Source organism: Nanorana parkeri, unplaced genomic scaffold (genome assembly GCF_000935625.1).
Source record: "Nanorana parkeri isolate BGI_ZX_2015 unplaced genomic scaffold, ASM93562v1 scaffold1334, whole genome shotgun sequence".
Classification (NCBI taxonomy): Eukaryota; Metazoa; Chordata; class Amphibia; order Anura; family Dicroglossidae; genus Nanorana; species Nanorana parkeri.
The window spans coordinates 361,779-378,327 of NW_017307602.1; the positions used below are offsets into that span (position 1 = coordinate 361,779).

General features: G+C 42.7%; 1 protein-coding gene across 1 annotated transcript in view; it reads left to right on the forward strand.

Moving 5' to 3' along the window:
• The first annotated feature begins 4,095 nt into the window (after positions 1-4,095).
• Positions 4,096-16,549, forward strand: part of LOC108797774 (FAST kinase domain-containing protein 3, mitochondrial-like) — a 72,379-nt gene continuing 59,925 nt past the window's right edge. Inside the window, exons 1-2 of the mRNA XM_018569431.1 lie at positions 4,096-5,501; positions 10,919-11,004. Of these exons, the coding sequence (XP_018424933.1) occupies positions 4,100-5,501; positions 10,919-11,004 (1,488 nt within the window). The 5' untranslated portion in view covers positions 4,096-4,099. The remainder of the gene's footprint in view (positions 5,502-10,918; positions 11,005-16,549) is intronic.

Sequence of the window (16,549 nt, forward strand, 5' to 3'; positions counted from 1 at the left end):
AAAAACTTATGCCGGCAGATGCTGGATAAAAACACAAAAACTTACTTTTTTTGTAGTTGTCCTCTCAGGCACCGCATGTTTGTTTTAAATGGCTGCCAGACTGCTGTGTACAGTGGAAGCTACAGTGTAGGGAGTGGAACAACTCCTTTTCCCACAATGCTTTGCTTCTCTCGTGCACGTGCATTCATTAATATTCATAATGGTACCTTCCCCTGGGCAGTACAGTGACCGGGAGATTTATTTTTTTTCCCCTGTGACTACAATTGGAGGATTGTTGTTATTGCCAAAGAAATACGTTATATTTTGTCTCCAGTAACTGCTCAGAATAAAATATAACCAATTTCTTTATCAATCACAACAATCCTCCAACTGTAGTCACAGGTAAAATAAAAATCTCCTGGTCACTCTGCACTGTCCCCGGGACAATATGTATTTAATGTGATTTACACCACGCTCTGAAACTGATATACCCCCCGATGTTCAACTAAATCATTCCAAGTAATCCACAGTGTACTTATTAAACACACACAAATGTGCCCCAATAACAGGTAAATGTTAAATATACAAAAGTGATCCAAATATGAGATGGAAACTACAATCCGCATCAGTGCTACAGACAAAAATGTTCAATTAGGGTTGCACCAATACACTGCGCACAGCCTTGGTGACATGTCCCACCCATCCCCGGTTACCCTGCACAATGGGGGGATCTATCAAAACTAGAGCAGATTTGCACTGCAGCCAATCGGCATATCTCTCTCATTTTCAAATTTTACCTGAGTAAACTGAAGAGAGATGCTGATTGGTTGCCATGGGTAACTGCTTCAGATTCTGTTTACTCTAGTTTTGATAACATTTCTCCCAGTGTGTTTTTAATTTGTGTTCTAACAGTCATGACAATGACAAGAATGGTGGCGGAGGGAGGGGGGCACATTGAGGAACCTGCAGCAGAGAGAGTAAATCTGGCCCTGTAGAGGGAGAGATCTGAGAGAGACTCACAGAACACAGTGACAGAAAGTCTACAGACACAAGTGTGGGAGACACACAGAGCTATTAGGAGATGTGGTGATGACTCATAGGGAGGAGTTCTGCTCTCTGCTCTGTCATAGTCTCCTCAGAGCTTTGTGTGCTTGTTCATGAGGAGGGGGTAGGGGTCAACACACTGAGCTCAGCAGAGCACAGAGGAATCAGCTGATTGCAGTTTACAGGTAACAACCCGACCCTCAGTAGAGTCGGATTGAAGATCCTGTTGTGGGAATTTTGAATTTCTAGGACTCTGGCCTGTGAAATAGTCTATTAAATAAAGTAGGAAAAACAGCACCGTGACTCTTGACAATGCACACACACATATACATCACCCATGCACCTCCTACATTACCACAAAAAACACATCACTTGCAAAGGTGAAAATGTGCCACAGTATTTCAGTGGGTTGAGGTCTGGACTCTGGGCCATTGCAACACCTTGATCCTTCCCCCTTTTTTTTTTTTTAAGCAATTCTGTTGTAGATTTGCTGGTGTGCTTGGGATCATTTACCTGTTGCATGACCCAATTTCAGCCAAGCTTTAGCTGTTGGACAGATGGCTCACATTTGACTAGAACACTTTGGTATACAGAGGAGTTCATAGTCGACTCCATGACTGCAAGGTGCCCTGGTCATGTGGCTGCAAACCAAGCTCAAATCATCACCCCTCCACCACCATGCTTGACAATTGGCATGAGGTGTTTGTGCTTATATGCTGTGTTTTGTTTTTGCCAAATGTGGCCCTGTGCATTATGGCCAAACATCTCCACTTTGGTCTTGTCTGTCTGAAGGACATTGTTCCAGAGGTCTTGTGGTTTGTCGAGATGCAACTTTGAAAACCCTAAGGCATGCTGCCGTGTTCTTTTTGAAGAGAATAGGCTTTCTGAACTATTTCAAACAAGCCATAGTTGTTCAGTTTTTTTTTCTAATTGTACTGTCATGAATTTTAACATGCTAACTGAAGCATGTAGAGTCTGAGATGTAACACTTGGGTTTTTTGCAATTTCTTTGAGCATTGCACGATCTGACCTTGGGGTGAATTTGCTGGGAGGTCCACTCCTGTGAAGATTGGCAACTGTCCAATGTTTTGCACTTGAAAATAATCTTCGTCACTATAAAATGATGGACTTTAAATTGTTTGGAAAATGGCCTTATAACCTATCCCAAATTGATGGGCAGCGACAATTGCTTCTCTAAGTTTATTGCTGATGTCTTTCCTCCTTGGCATTGTGTTAACACACACCAGAATGCTCCAGACCAGCAAACTGCTAAAAGTTTGGCTTTTATAGAGGTGGTCACAGTGACAGTTCAGCTGCAGACTTGCAGCTGACCATCCAGTGTAGCAGGAGGGCCCACATTCCTAATTCCAGATCACCTCTGTGAGCCCCGTTCGTGATAGTCACACTTGCTGATGATCAATTAATCAAGTGCATTTGATTAGCAGCAGATGGCTGCTACTTACCCTCTTAAAGTGACATTAAACCCTCAGATTTTTTAACATAAAACAATACTGTAATGTGTGCCTTACTGTAATCCATGGTAGTTTCCCTTTTCTTTGCTGCTCTTCCTTTTAAATCCTTCTCTCTTCTCATGCTGGGCAGAACTTCTGTTTTGCAGCAGACTGCCTTGTCTCTGAAACGGATACATGGTGTCTGTGTGTAGGTTCACAACCTGAGCCAGCACTACAGGAAGAGGCACTCAGCTGCAAAGGGAAGTTCTCCCCAAGCATGAGAAGAGATAAGGATTTAACAAAAAAAAGAGCAGCAAAGAGAAGGGAAACAACCATGGATTACAGTAAGGCGCACATTACAGTAATGGTTTATGTTAAAAAATCTGAGGGTTTAATGTCACTTTGATTACTATGAAAGCAATAAGGGTGTACTAAGCTTTTCGCACATAACTTCTCCATTTTGGCTTTATGTTTGTAAAATAAATAATGACGCGGTGTAATATGTCTTGTGTTTGTAGTGACCTAATTTTAAGACCTGCTAAGGCCCTGATCATTTTATTTTGTTCTGATATGTGAAACCATAGAATTCAAATAGGGTGTACTTTTTCACATGACATTATAATCACATTGGTAAACCATTTAAAGGTTTAATAGCAGTGTGCCATGCATCACAGGGAAACGGGGATAATAATGGCATGCTAGATAAAATAATAATCAAAAGCATAATGGGGGCATGCCTAGTTTGCCATGGTGTAACATAGGGATATAAGCGAAATGCTTTTATATTGTTGGGGCATGGACTAAATTAGAGTGATACCCCATTGGTTCTCATCTTTAGTTGTGCTGCCTTGGGCATGTGTAGTGGTTAGCGTTTCTGCCTTGCAGCACTGGGGGTCCCTGGTTCGAATCCCGGCAGATCACTATCTGCAAGGAGTTTATATCTTCTCCTGGGTAATGCAGTTTCCTTCCACGCTGCAAAGACATGCTGGTAGGTTAATTGACTCCTGTCTAAATTGGCCCTTGTATGTGTGTGCAATAGGGACCTTAGCTTGTAAACTCCGTGAGGCAGGGACTGTTGTGACTTGTGCACTATATAAAGCACTGCTTAAATTGTGGCACTATATGAATATCTGTAGTAAATAAATCAATGATATAGTTAGACCAGGGCCCAATAAAGTCTTCCAAAACCTTCCATGCCCCAACAGTTTAAAAAATTATAAAAAGTAAGCAGTAAGGGTTTCAAACTTGCAACAACTTATAATGCTGCCATAGCTGTGTTAAATCAAGTCACACTCTCAAATTATACATACCTCTTAACTTTATATTTTAAGAAACACATGAGTGCAAAGATAAAACACACTGCTGCCAAAGCGGCCATGGGTTAAGTGCACTGAATATTGGACATGGATTAATGGTTAAAAAGCCTACTTACATTCTACATTGCACACATAAGCTACAGTCCTTGTACCCCCAAAATACTCCTAAATGACTGTGCCAGTGACAGTCTCGCACATGACAGTGGGCCGGTTCTAACCTTCTTAACTGAAATACCCTTTAATGCTTTTGGTGACAATGCATTTTTTTAAATCTTTTTTTTTTTTTGTTTTTTTTTCCCCAGAGAAATTATGTCATTACCATTTGGCATGGCTGTTATGAAATTAATTGACATTTCAACCCATACGTCTTTGATGAAATCTGCCTACAGATTTGCGGTAAACCATTACACAATTTTTAAGCATATGAGAAAAAAGAGTTCAACTCTGTACTACCTGAGACAGTATCCCTCCATTATCTTATGCCCAGCTCGCAGTACAACAGAGTGTGCTGTTTGCTTTCATGGAGAAAGGCCTTGTGCTTTTAGGCCAAACAACATGCAAGTGGATGAAAAATACTTTTTAGAACAGCTTTGTGGCCTCAGCTCAACCAAGCAAGTTCTTAAACTGCTGGAAGCCACTAGCCATAAAACGGACACCATCGTTGCTGCAGCATTTCTTAAAATAGCTGAAAATGAATCCAAAAGTGGACTAACGCGAAACTCAAATGAGGTGTTTGAAAACAAGGTTTTTAAAACTATATTGTGTCACTTTGAAAAAGGGTGTCAAACGGTTTCTACATATAGCCTAGTAAACACCATTAAAGCGCTTGTTCAGCTTGGAATAAACAGTCATAGTACCATAATGGAAAGTTTATTGCCTGAATGTCAAGAGCGAATTAACAGAAGACAGATGACAGTTGAAAGCCTTTGCATTTTAGGAGAAAGTCTGTTAGCAACTGAAGGACCAAACTTTTCTATGTTACAGTCTATTATGGATACCGTGCAAGATATGCAAGTTGACACCTGGACACCAGAAGAAATAACAGTGGTTTATAGCTTGTTACAAGCTGGACTATTTGATGGAAGTAAATACCAAAATTTATTAAACCGAATGCATAGAGCTATATTTTTAGCATCAAAACAATTAAATCCCAAAGTAACCTCTTCTGTGCTTTATTCTTTAGTGGCGCTTAAACAGACAAATGCAATGCGACTTTTTATAAGACTATGTGAGTTATCTTTGAATTATGTACCTAAATTTACAGATGAAGAACTTGTTAAAGTGTTGGTGGCCTTGACAGAGTATAATTACAATGATCCTTTGTTTACTAAAGCTTTGGAGATTTACGTATCTGAAAAGGTCTTCAAAATGTCACCAGAAGCTGTTAGCCAAGTCATGCAATATTGCAGCCAGAAGGAAATTCTATCTAAGCCAATTTTTAATGCTGTTGCTGAATATTTTGTGTACAATTCAGAACATTTTACCACTCACCAGATTGCACAGCAGATTATACCATTTGGAAAGCTGAACTACCTCCCTCCTGACACATCAGTCTTTTTCAGACAGCTTGAAAAACTGCTAGTCAGTCGTTTTTCTCAATTTCATCCCCAGACCTTACTTAATATACTACATTCATGCACTCTTCTGCAGCGATTTCCAGTGAATTTTTTTGCAAAAATCTTCAGTCCTCATTTTATTCAACAGTTGCAAGGTAAATACATGTGCCTACATTGAAAGGGTTATTTGGTATGTTTGTAAATTGTATATTGTTTATATATAATGTAAGTAATGCAGTTTATTTATTTTCAAACAAGTCCAAAGAACTCCACTTTCATCTTTACCCGCTGGTTTCCATATTCCACAACCGTACATTTTTTTAAAATGAGAATTCTTATGGGAAAAAGTCAACTGGATGAAATGGAAAGTACCTTTTAAACTTTTCATATCAATACTTTTGATTCAGTTCTTTAAGTTTGAATGACAGAATAATAGGAGCCTCTTGATGTGAGTGTGCCTCCTCTTTTTTTTGTTCTTAATTTTTTAATTGAGGTTAACCTATGGTTTGGATTAGGACAATGGTCATACATTTGGGGGTGTGGAATCTGAGAGTTGGCATAAGTGGGATTTGGGGGGAAGAGGGGAAACGAGAACTGGAGAGATAGGTAGGTAAGATGAGAGATGACCCACCTGACAGCTTCAAGATGTAAATGCTGCCTGGAGTGACATATTACACAAGCTCCTAGCAGTATTTTTGAAATGTATCAATAGGGAGTTCTTATCATTTTTTAAAATTATCTTTTGTTAGGTTATTGAGGCGGTCAACATCTGGTTGGATATGTAATTGGACATTCTTTACTTTGTGGGTCAGTTCCATAACATTTAGCCAACAAAAAGGTTTCAATATAGCACATTCCCATAATAGGTCTAAAAGGTTTCCTGGGCTTTCATTATACCACCAGAATGTACTTGGACCTGTGGGAAACATTTTATGTAGTATCGAAGGCCCTCTTTACTGTCTAGTTAAGATCTGGTAACCTGTCTCCTGTATCTTCTTGCAGATGGAGGACTTGGGGGCAAAATACATTGTGTTTTGTTTGTTGTGGGGTGAGGGTAAGCCTAAGATCTTATTTCCTATTGCTGTAAGAGAAGGGGTGAGGTTGGAACATGGGATTGCCGTGGTATCTGACTAGAACGAAGAGCACATCTTACTGGAGTTGCTTCCAGACATAGATTCTTAAATTGTGTCAAAAGTCTTAGGGGTTTGGGTGTATCTCTTAGGGAACTAACATAATGATGGACTTGCATGGCTCCCCAGTGGTCTATAACCATTGGTGGTCCTTAATAAAATGATATAGTCCTGCTTTTTCTTTCTCGATTTTCTAAATCTGGTGCCACTAAGATCAGTGAGGTTTTCCAACCATAGGTGTTAAAGTGTATCTAACCCCAAAAAGCAAAAATGTTATATTGCAGCTTATCAATCATTAGATGTGGTGGCTGCATCCAACAAACATGACAGTTAGAGGATTGAGCAAACCATTTACCACTGACAGGGGTTCTTACAATGGTCAGCTTTTTTTCAGTTATGCAAAACCTTTGTTCTGAAAGGAAAAAAAAATCTGTTGCTGCAACTGCTTAAAGAAGAACTCCAGGAAAATCAAAAACGTACTCTTGCAGTGGGGTTACACACACACTGCAAGGGTTAATAGCTTGTTTTGTCTCGGGGGCTCAAAGCAGATTTACTTAATCCTCGGTCCTGGCGACTCTCTCTGGGCATTCTTATAGCTTCGAAACCAAGACCCCACAGATGTAGCCACCCACTACCTCCTTCTTTCTCTGAGAATTAGAAGAAGGCATGATCCCCCTTGGAGACTTCATTCTCCCCCTTCACCCTAGGAATGATACATCTTCAGGGGATTCCCCAGTATGCTACAATAACCTGAACTTTATATAAAAAAGTCTCCTCCATGACCTACAACTAATTGACACACGGAAGACTCTTCATCCCATCCCACTGGTAAAAATTACATCACCTTCTCTGGTGTGCAAACTGTGCATCATTCTTATTTCCACATTGACTATATTCTGGTGAGCCACCATGCCCTGGTCTGGAACCTGTCCTTAGACATCAACACATCAGTCTGGTCTGACCATTTCTGTCACCTTCTTTTTTTGATCTCCCACATTCTCACTCTAGGGAATGGTGCTTCAACTCCTTTTTGAAAGGTGACTTTTGTGCTCAAATAATCTCATATTTGATCTGCAATTTTTTATCGGACCGCACTAACTACAATACTGCCACTTCAATAGTAGGCTTTAAAAGCCATCCTCAGATGGTTACTGGTACAGCAAGGGGCAAGCTTTTAAAAAGATAAAGCCCTCGTAATTGCCAGTACTTCAGACAAATTTTATAACGACACCATTTTCACCATAAAACAAAGTTATCCCTGAGAACTGTGGTGTAACTCTCCATTGGGAGAAATCGCCTAATCTCTCCCTACGACCAATCCCACCAACGTTTCTGTGACCAGACACGAGCATTGGTGCATGTTTGGAGACAAGTGTGGCAGACATCTAGCCAGAGGTCTACAAGCAAGAACTGCTTCAACTTGTATACCATCCATTAGATAAACAAATATGTCTACCTTATCCCTACCTTCTGACATCACAAACGTCTTTAAAGAATATTATACTTCTGTCTACAACCTTTAAACACACAATCCATCCCCCTTCACACTCTTAGATTATATTTATAATATGGCACTTCCTACTCTTAAACCTGAAGCCAACTTCTAGAATCCCTCGTCTCTGAGCTTGAGCTGACACTGCGGCCTGACACTTACCGTGTTCCTAACCAAGGTCTTTAACTCGGTCTCCCCTTCTTCCTCTTTCCCAGAATAATTCCTAGAAGCCAACATATTCCTAATCCCCAACCCCGACAAAGATCATTCCCTGTGCTCCAGCTATTGTCCCATCTCGCTCACCAATGTTGACAAACTCGATGCCAAACTTAAAATGACATTAAACCCTCAGATTTTTTAACATAAAACAATACTGTAATGTGTGCCTTACTGTAATCCATGGTTGTTTTCCTTCTCTATACTGCTCCTCCTTTTAAATCTGTATCTGTTCTCATGCTGGGCAGAACTTCTGTTTTGCAGCAGACTGCCTTGTCTCAGGAATGGATACATGGTGTCTGTGTATCCATTTGTATGGGTTTGTAATCTGAGCCAGCACTACAGGAAGAGGCCCTGAGCTGAAAAGGGAAGTTCTGCAGAGCATGAGAAGACATGAGTATTTAAAAGGAAGAGCAGCAAAGAGAAGGGAAACAACCATGGATTACAGTAAGGCACACATTACAGTATTGTTTTATGTTAAAAAATCTGAGGGTTTAATGTCACTTTAAAGCTAATAGATTACAGACATACCTGCCTTGTCTTGTCAACCTAGATCATGTGGGCTTCATCCCAGGGTGGGCACAAAGCAATAATACCATGAAGGCTATTCTTCTCTCCCAACAGGCCTGAAAATCGGGAACACCAAAGGACCTTTTTATCAGTCGACATAAAAAAAGCATTTGACCAGGTCAACTGGTCCTTCTTAAAATAGCCCTCCAAAAAATTGATTTTGGTCCCATGCTACTCCATAAACGAGGTAAGTAAGAAGACGCGCTGGCGCTGACTCGAGTATAAGCCGAGGGGGGCACTTTTCACCCAAAAAAATGGGCTGAAAATCTCGGCTTATACTCGAGTATATACGGTACTGTCTCTATTCTATCCCAGCTGCACATGTATGGGTAAACAAGAGTATTGTCTGACAAATTCCTGATACATCATTGACATGGGACACCAAGCCAATGCCATCTGTAATCACCCCAACATACAAGGCATCTATCTGGGTGATCAACACTACAAATTGTCCCTATTCCCAGGTGATTTACTACTCTACATAACTATCTACACATCTATCCTGTCTGTAATCCATGAATTTGAGTTATTTGGTGCCCTAAGCATCTTCAAAGTGGATATCTCCAAGTCTGAAATGAAAAGTATCTTGCAAACTTTTGCAAGTATATTCTGAAGGGCAGGTTTGAATGTAGGCAAGACTCCTCCTCTTCCCTTACGTTAGGGGGTTTATAGCACACCCACAATAAGTTTAGCACTACATTCAGTCTTCTAGTTTTAGCCACAAAGACTCAACACCATCGTCAATCTCTGTTGTGATGTCATCTCGTATGTGTACAGTTAGATTCTTTTTCACATATATGCATGCCCCTCCCCCCTTCTACCAACCCTCTCCCTCCAGAACAGGTTGAACCCTTGTACATTTGTTGCCCAGTCATGTGAGCTGTCTAGCTAAGTTTCTGCTATTCCCACTATATCGAAGTCCTCTTTAAGTAACATCAATTCAAGCTCCTCTAAGTTGTTTGCTAGACTTCTAGCATTCATGTACATACATTTTAGTTTGGTGCTAGTGATTTGAGAGTTATTATTACTCATTACTGATTTGCAATCAATTACTTTATTTGACCTTGGTATGGTTGAAACAATAATAGTTTGTACGTTACTACTTATTTTGGCTGGAGTGAGGCTGCAATCCTCCCTTTTATTAAAGAAAGAAAAAGGTGAGCCAGCAACCGGGTCATGGATGGCCAGGGCTCTTTGATGTACATAGTGGGGAGTGAAGGCTCGCCCATGTAGTCTGATGCAATAAAAGAGCTACTGTAGCTCAAATTGCTGCAGAAATGAACGCAGGTTGTAGGTAGAAAGGTGTCTGAACAAACAGTGCATCACAGTTTGTTGTGTATGGGCTGGACAGCCGTAGACTGGGCAGGGTGCCCATGCTCACCCCTGTCCCCCACCAAAAACACTGCTGTATTGCTCACCCCTGTGTTTGACTGTCTCAGTGGTATAGGGATTAACATCCTGTGATGCACGATCAATAAAAAAGGATTTTTGTAAATTCAGTTTCTTGGAGTACATTTAAGGACATTGGACCCTCCCTTATTCCTGTCTTATGTGATCCACTTATGTGCTGCTGGCTACAAAACTAAGGCAGGCTATGAGTAGGAGGGAATATGCAGGGTTGCTCCTGTAGCGTTGATTGATTTGCCCAATTGTGATTGATTTGCCCTATTGTGTCCTATCATCTGGAAGTAGCTGCATAACCCAGCGGTATAAGGATTAACTCCCTCTGTCCTGTGATGTACTCCAAGAAAGAAGATTTTACAGGTAAGATGAAAATCCTGTTCTTTCCCATAGTATTGACACTAATATGATTGTTCAGAATTAACAAATGAAGCAGTTTGGGATCCATGATATGCCTGTCAAATTGAAAAGCCTCAGTCACTTTAATATCCGAAAGATGTTTAATTGCTAAAGCAAAACTGAATCTTGAACTTGTTTGAATATGTTCCCAACAAAAAGGTACTTTAGACACTTTAGTTTTATACACAAAAGCGTACTTTGAAAACTTGTTTGCTGCAAAATATTTTATCGATTTAAAACAAAGTTAAACAAATATTCTTAGCAATCATTCTCCAAATTGTCTACTACAAGGTATGAATCTTGCACATTATATTAAACATTTATTATTATGTACTGACATTTTGCCTTGATAATTGTATTCTAGATCAGTCTGGGTCCATTGATCCCCTTGTGCTTGGTCAGCTCACCCAGCTCTACCTTACAGTCATCTTAGAATGCCCTTTCTATAAGGTATGGTATCCTCCTATAGATATTTGATCTAAATACTGTACAATGCAAGGTATTTTATGGTTTTGAACAACAAAACATTATTTTAATATGATAAAATATTCAAAGGTTAACTATGGGGTTAAGGCTTTTCCCCATAGTTCTCCTTAGGGTAAAGGGAGGACACAAACTAGCGTCCTCCCGGCACCCTAGGCTCAGTATTCCGCGAGCTGTAGCTCGCGGTATGCTGAGACGCCGCAGTATACCGAGACACTATACTGAGACACTGAAGCGGATCCCGACAATTGTGCCGGGATCCGCCCAGCTGCATGACTGACAGCTGGCTCTAGAGGCAAAGCCAGCTGTACCCGCCCCCTCCCCCGTCCGTTCCGCCAGTCAGCGCTGGCAGATCGGAGGGGGAAATCCAGCCCCTCCCCTGTCACGGCAGAGAGCCGTGGACAAGATCGAGAGGTGAGCGAACGCCGGTATGTGTTCGATCACCTCCCGATCTACTGAGCCGATCTGTGACAGTCTTATTGTCACAGGTCGGCTAGAACTATGAGGTGAGTGAAAAGCACCTTTTAATAACTTACACTATTCACTATATAGAGAACAAATCCATACTTTTTCAAAGTGTGGTTATAAACTGACCAGTTTGCTCTTTTCAGACGCAAATCACTGTGAATATATACAAAACCAATTACAGGTAAGTACATTATTAATCATCCCTTTCCATCCTGGCACATTATATACGTAGATGGTAAATGAGGCATTTTCCTGTCCATGAAGAATCTAGTGCTCATTTCTCTTATATTGGTGATAAAATGCTGGGATTGGTTCACGTCAAGTAATTTTAAACAAAGAGTTCATACACTGACAGCAGAGGCGGCTCTAGACTTTGAGGCCTTGGGCGAAACTCAAACGTGAGGCCCCCACTTACACCCATAATTAAAAAATTGCCAACGATAATACAAAAATTAACTGTATCAATTGAATATTTTAATACTAGCCTTGAATCCCAACAGCCAGGAATTCACAGCTCCTAGAGCTAGAATTCTATTTCTGTCTCATATCTAATTCTACAAATAACTATTCACAAAACCCTAACGCTAAGGAAGTAACGCGCAGAGTGCAGAGGCCAGTGGTAGGTAACCGTGCAGAGTGCAGAGGCCAGTGGTAGGTAACCGTGCAGAGGCCAGTGGTAGGTAACCGTGCAGAGTGCAGAGGCCAGTGGTAGGTGATCGCGCGGAGGCCAGTGGTAGGTGATCGCGCGGAGGCCAGTGGTAGGTGATCGCGCGGAGGCCAGTGGTAGGTAGTAACGCTGATCTGTTACCTGGGATTTCACAGGCTTGTGGATTATTCTTACCTCTTTGCTGCTCTGGTTCTGCTGGTACGTGTGGTCCTACAATCATGTGCTCTGCTCTTTGCTGCACAGAGATACCAGCTATGGGTGTCACCTGCCTCACCTGATGGTTAATATACCTTGCTGCTTGGCTACTTCCTGCCCTGCCCCCTATCTCTCGCCTTATTAGAGCCCTGCTCTTACCATCTAATTTTGCCTGAGCAACATTCCTGTTGCCTCCGAGCTCCTGTCTGTGCCTTTGCTCCTGACCTGCTTTATCTTTGGACTGACCTTTCATCCACTAACTCAGCTTTTTCCTCCTAGTTTTGTTTGTCTGCCCCCAGCCCTGTCCTCTGGCCTGTCTACCATATCTCTACTTCATTGCCATCTTGTTTTTGCCAGCCCTTCCTGGAATGCTGCCACATTCTCCTCCTGTGTATATGGGTACTCTTCGCAAATTGAGCAGGGTGAACCTGGAGGTCGTGACCTAGGTTAGCACACAACTAAGTCCAAACTTCCATGAGGGGTCCCTGGCAGAATACCGACTGGCCCTCATCCCCCACCTTTCCTGGGTATCCCACACCACCTGGTCGCCTATGGGTTCACATCTGTGGATCGTGACACTGCCATAGTAGCTGTGTAGGTTCTTTAATACCAGGAAGGTTACATCACCAGTGCTTTGCTGGGAAATCTCAGGGAAAGGCATTTTTCCCCTGAGATGATGTGCACTTTCCAGAACTCAAGGAAGTAAAGGGAGATGGATTCATCTGCCCTTAGTGAAAATGGGCCCCGTGAGAAGAATGGGGAAGAAAAGAAAAATGAGGTATGCAAAGAATAAAAAGCTTGCAATTTTCTATAAGTATCTGTTTGCAGATTGTCATTACTAAACATTTCTAAAAGGGCTTTTGTTGTCATTTTAAAGATAAGGATGAAATTCCTCTTTAAGCTGAAAGTTTCACCCTTATTTAATCAGACCAGAGTTCAGTTTTAAATGTTATCTGTAAAACAGATTGTTTGTTTTTATATATTGATATAACCGATATCATACAAAAAGTTTCTAGCACCCATAACTGTTTGCAAACAAAAACAAGCTCTCCACTGTTTCAACAAGTTACGTTAAAAACAGAGGTTTTTTTGTCACATAATTTACATTTTTATATATATATGGAACTACACTGTCTCGTCAAGGCCCCTTTGTGAAGGGTAAAAGCGAGGTCCTTTTGTGAAAGTAAAAAAGCTAAATGTAAGCAGCATGTTTTATTTTTATTTTTTTTAATTCATGCTGTGTGAATGAGAACATATTACAAATACACCGCCTAGCCCAAAATAAAACTCACATTAATATTTTGTTGGACTGCCTTTACCTTTTTATTACGGCAAGCATTCGCCGTGGCATCATTTTGATAAGCTTGTGCAATGTCACAGCCTTTATTTTCATCCAGAGTTGCATTCATTTTTCATCAAGATCTTGTAGTATTGATGGGAGAGAGAGACCACTTTGTAAAGTCTTCTCCAGCACATCCCAAAGATTGTCAATGGCGTTGAGGTCTCTGTGGTGGTCAATCCATGTGTGGAAATTATGTCTCTTGCTCCTTGCATTATGTTGGAATTTGGCTGTGCCGTCAGGGAAGAAAAAATCAATTGATGGGAAAAACCTGGTCATTTAGTATATTCAGGTAGGCAACTGACCTCTTTTTTTGGGGACATAACGTTGCTGAACCTAGACCTGACCAACTGAAGCAACCCCAGTTGATAACACTGCCCAAAATCCAGGTGGCTTTTTTTTTTTGGACAGGCAGTGTGTAAAGTAGGTGTTATCCCAGTTTGGCTGCAAAAGTGGAAATACACTGTAAAGGTGCAGTAAAACATCAGAAGTCCAGCACAGCACAATGATAGCTGAATGCCTCCAGTGTGTCTCTGCACCTAATTCAGCAAGCAACACAACATTATAGCCAGTATAGTACATTAGACTAAAACTTATAAATGCTTACAATTAAAATAAAGTTGACCTAAACCATTCTAATGTCCTTTTAAAGTAAAAGTAACCGGGGGCGTGGCCAAGCAATGGAGCTGTAGAGACGTGCGAGTGCTGAGCTCTGCTCCCTAACGTACCCGTTACCGCTCACTGACTGCAGATAACTCTCTGTAATCTACATGTTCGGCACTCGGAAGTCCCCCCAATCAACCAAAAAGAACACCCGGCAGACTATACCTGGCTACTTCTCCCCAGCGGCCACGAGATCCCAGGCGGCCTCTCCCGCACACATGGAGTTGGTCGGCCATCTTGCCTCCCACGGGACGCGTCTATCCCGGCAAGGCCTATACGATCGCAGAGACTACCTGGCATAGCCTCGCAGCCTGTTAAAACCACCGCGCAGATGTCGCCGGCTCTGACCGCCATGCTAGGTAACGACATCAGAGTGTTCCTGCAGTCGCTGGCTACGAAGGAGGATGCGAACTGACTCGCTCAGCAGGTAGAGGGGACATTGCGCAGGGAGATAGGGGGGGTGGCCCAGGCAGTCACTGGCCTAGAAACTAGGGTGACTGAGGCCGAAACATCACATGGCGACCTAGTGGCCCGTGTCACTGCCCTAGAATCGGCCTCCGTGGCCCATAACAGGGCGTATGCACTGCTATATTTGAAAATGGACGATGGCAAGAACCAAAATTGTCGGAATAATGTCCGCCTAAGGGGGATCCCGGAATCTACTGTCGGGGGCGACCTGAGGTCCTCAGTCCAAGCCATCCTGAACCAATTGCTGGATCGCGACCCCTTGACACTCATGGCGCCTGATACGCCCGCTGCTCACACATGTCGCCTCAAACGGGCGACTTATAAATGGGACCACCCTTAAATGGGACCCCGGATCGTCTAACGGCCCCTAAACCCCAGGGTTGAATTTAGGCTGATGGTCTTCACTTTATTCCTCCGCTTCTCTCCGAGAACTTTCGGAACCACCGGATCGCCTTCCCTGGCCAACTCCTGCCACCTGTGAACACATCTGTCCCCACTCCCGTGTGATTACCTCACCCCCCACCAGCCGCGCGGATCAAGACGTATCCTCACAGACTATACTGCTTCCAGGGTCCCTTCCCGGACGCTTACGTTCCACTAGTACACATGTTTGAACTTCTGTTGCATGTGCTATAACCTTTTATCATTTCAGGTTCCCTCGGATCGACTCGGCACCTCCATGTAATGCATTTTGTATAACTAACATGTGTACGGCTGAATTTTTATGCCGAGTCTGTTTAGTGAGGCCCTCTCAGGCCAGGCTACCCCTGTTCATTTCCCGCACCCTGTACTGGAGCATGTGCAGGCTGCCGTGTATGTCACTATAGCACTATGAGAGAAGTCTAGTACAATAACTGCTATACGATGCCCAGTTCCAGGCTCCTGCAGCTGCGCAGCCAGTCCATTGTCAAAGTCGGATGACATCTGCCACATGGCTCGACCCCCAGGAGGTACACCCCAACACCTGGGCCTCGAGCCATTGCAATGGTCAGTCTGCCATCTTGGGGGTTAGTACTTGCGGGATGCTTACCAACACTAGAGGGGCACTGTTTGTGATGGTTCCGTTGATTTGTTTTATCATTGGTTGAAATTTTTAAGATATTGTTGACTTGGCCTAGGGGGATTGGCGGCCATAGTCCGCTCGCCACGGATAGTTGTCGCGGGGTTACCTCCCTGATATGGGTATCACGGGAGCACCTCGATACGCTTCCTTGCTTTACATTCCCCCACCTAGGTCTCCTCCTCGCCCAGAGCGTTGAGGACTGTTTTAGCACTAAATACTTGTTTTCTGTATTGTTTTTGTCTTTGCCTTGTTTAGTCCGTTTACCAACCTAGTGTGGGCAATTGTCTTTCCCCTCCTCCTGTCCACTACCGAGCCACCTACTTTCTGACCTAACTTCTCTACCGTTTGCTTCCCTTAACCCTTCTCCTTCCTCCCTGTACACGCTCCCTTAAACCTCTGCCATTTTTCCTTTCAGACAGCAGACATGGCCCGTCAGATAGACAGAGCGGCGGCAGCATTACCCACAAAATTCCTATCCTGGAACGTAAAGAGTCTCAATGTTCCAGAAAAGCGGTCAAGGGTCAGGGGGGACTTGTGGAGACACAGGGTGCAGGTAGCTTACCTCCAGGAGACTAATTTTCAGTCGGGCTGCATCCCAGGACTCTCCGATCAGTGCTTCCCGTTCGTGTACCATAGCACTTCCCCAGCT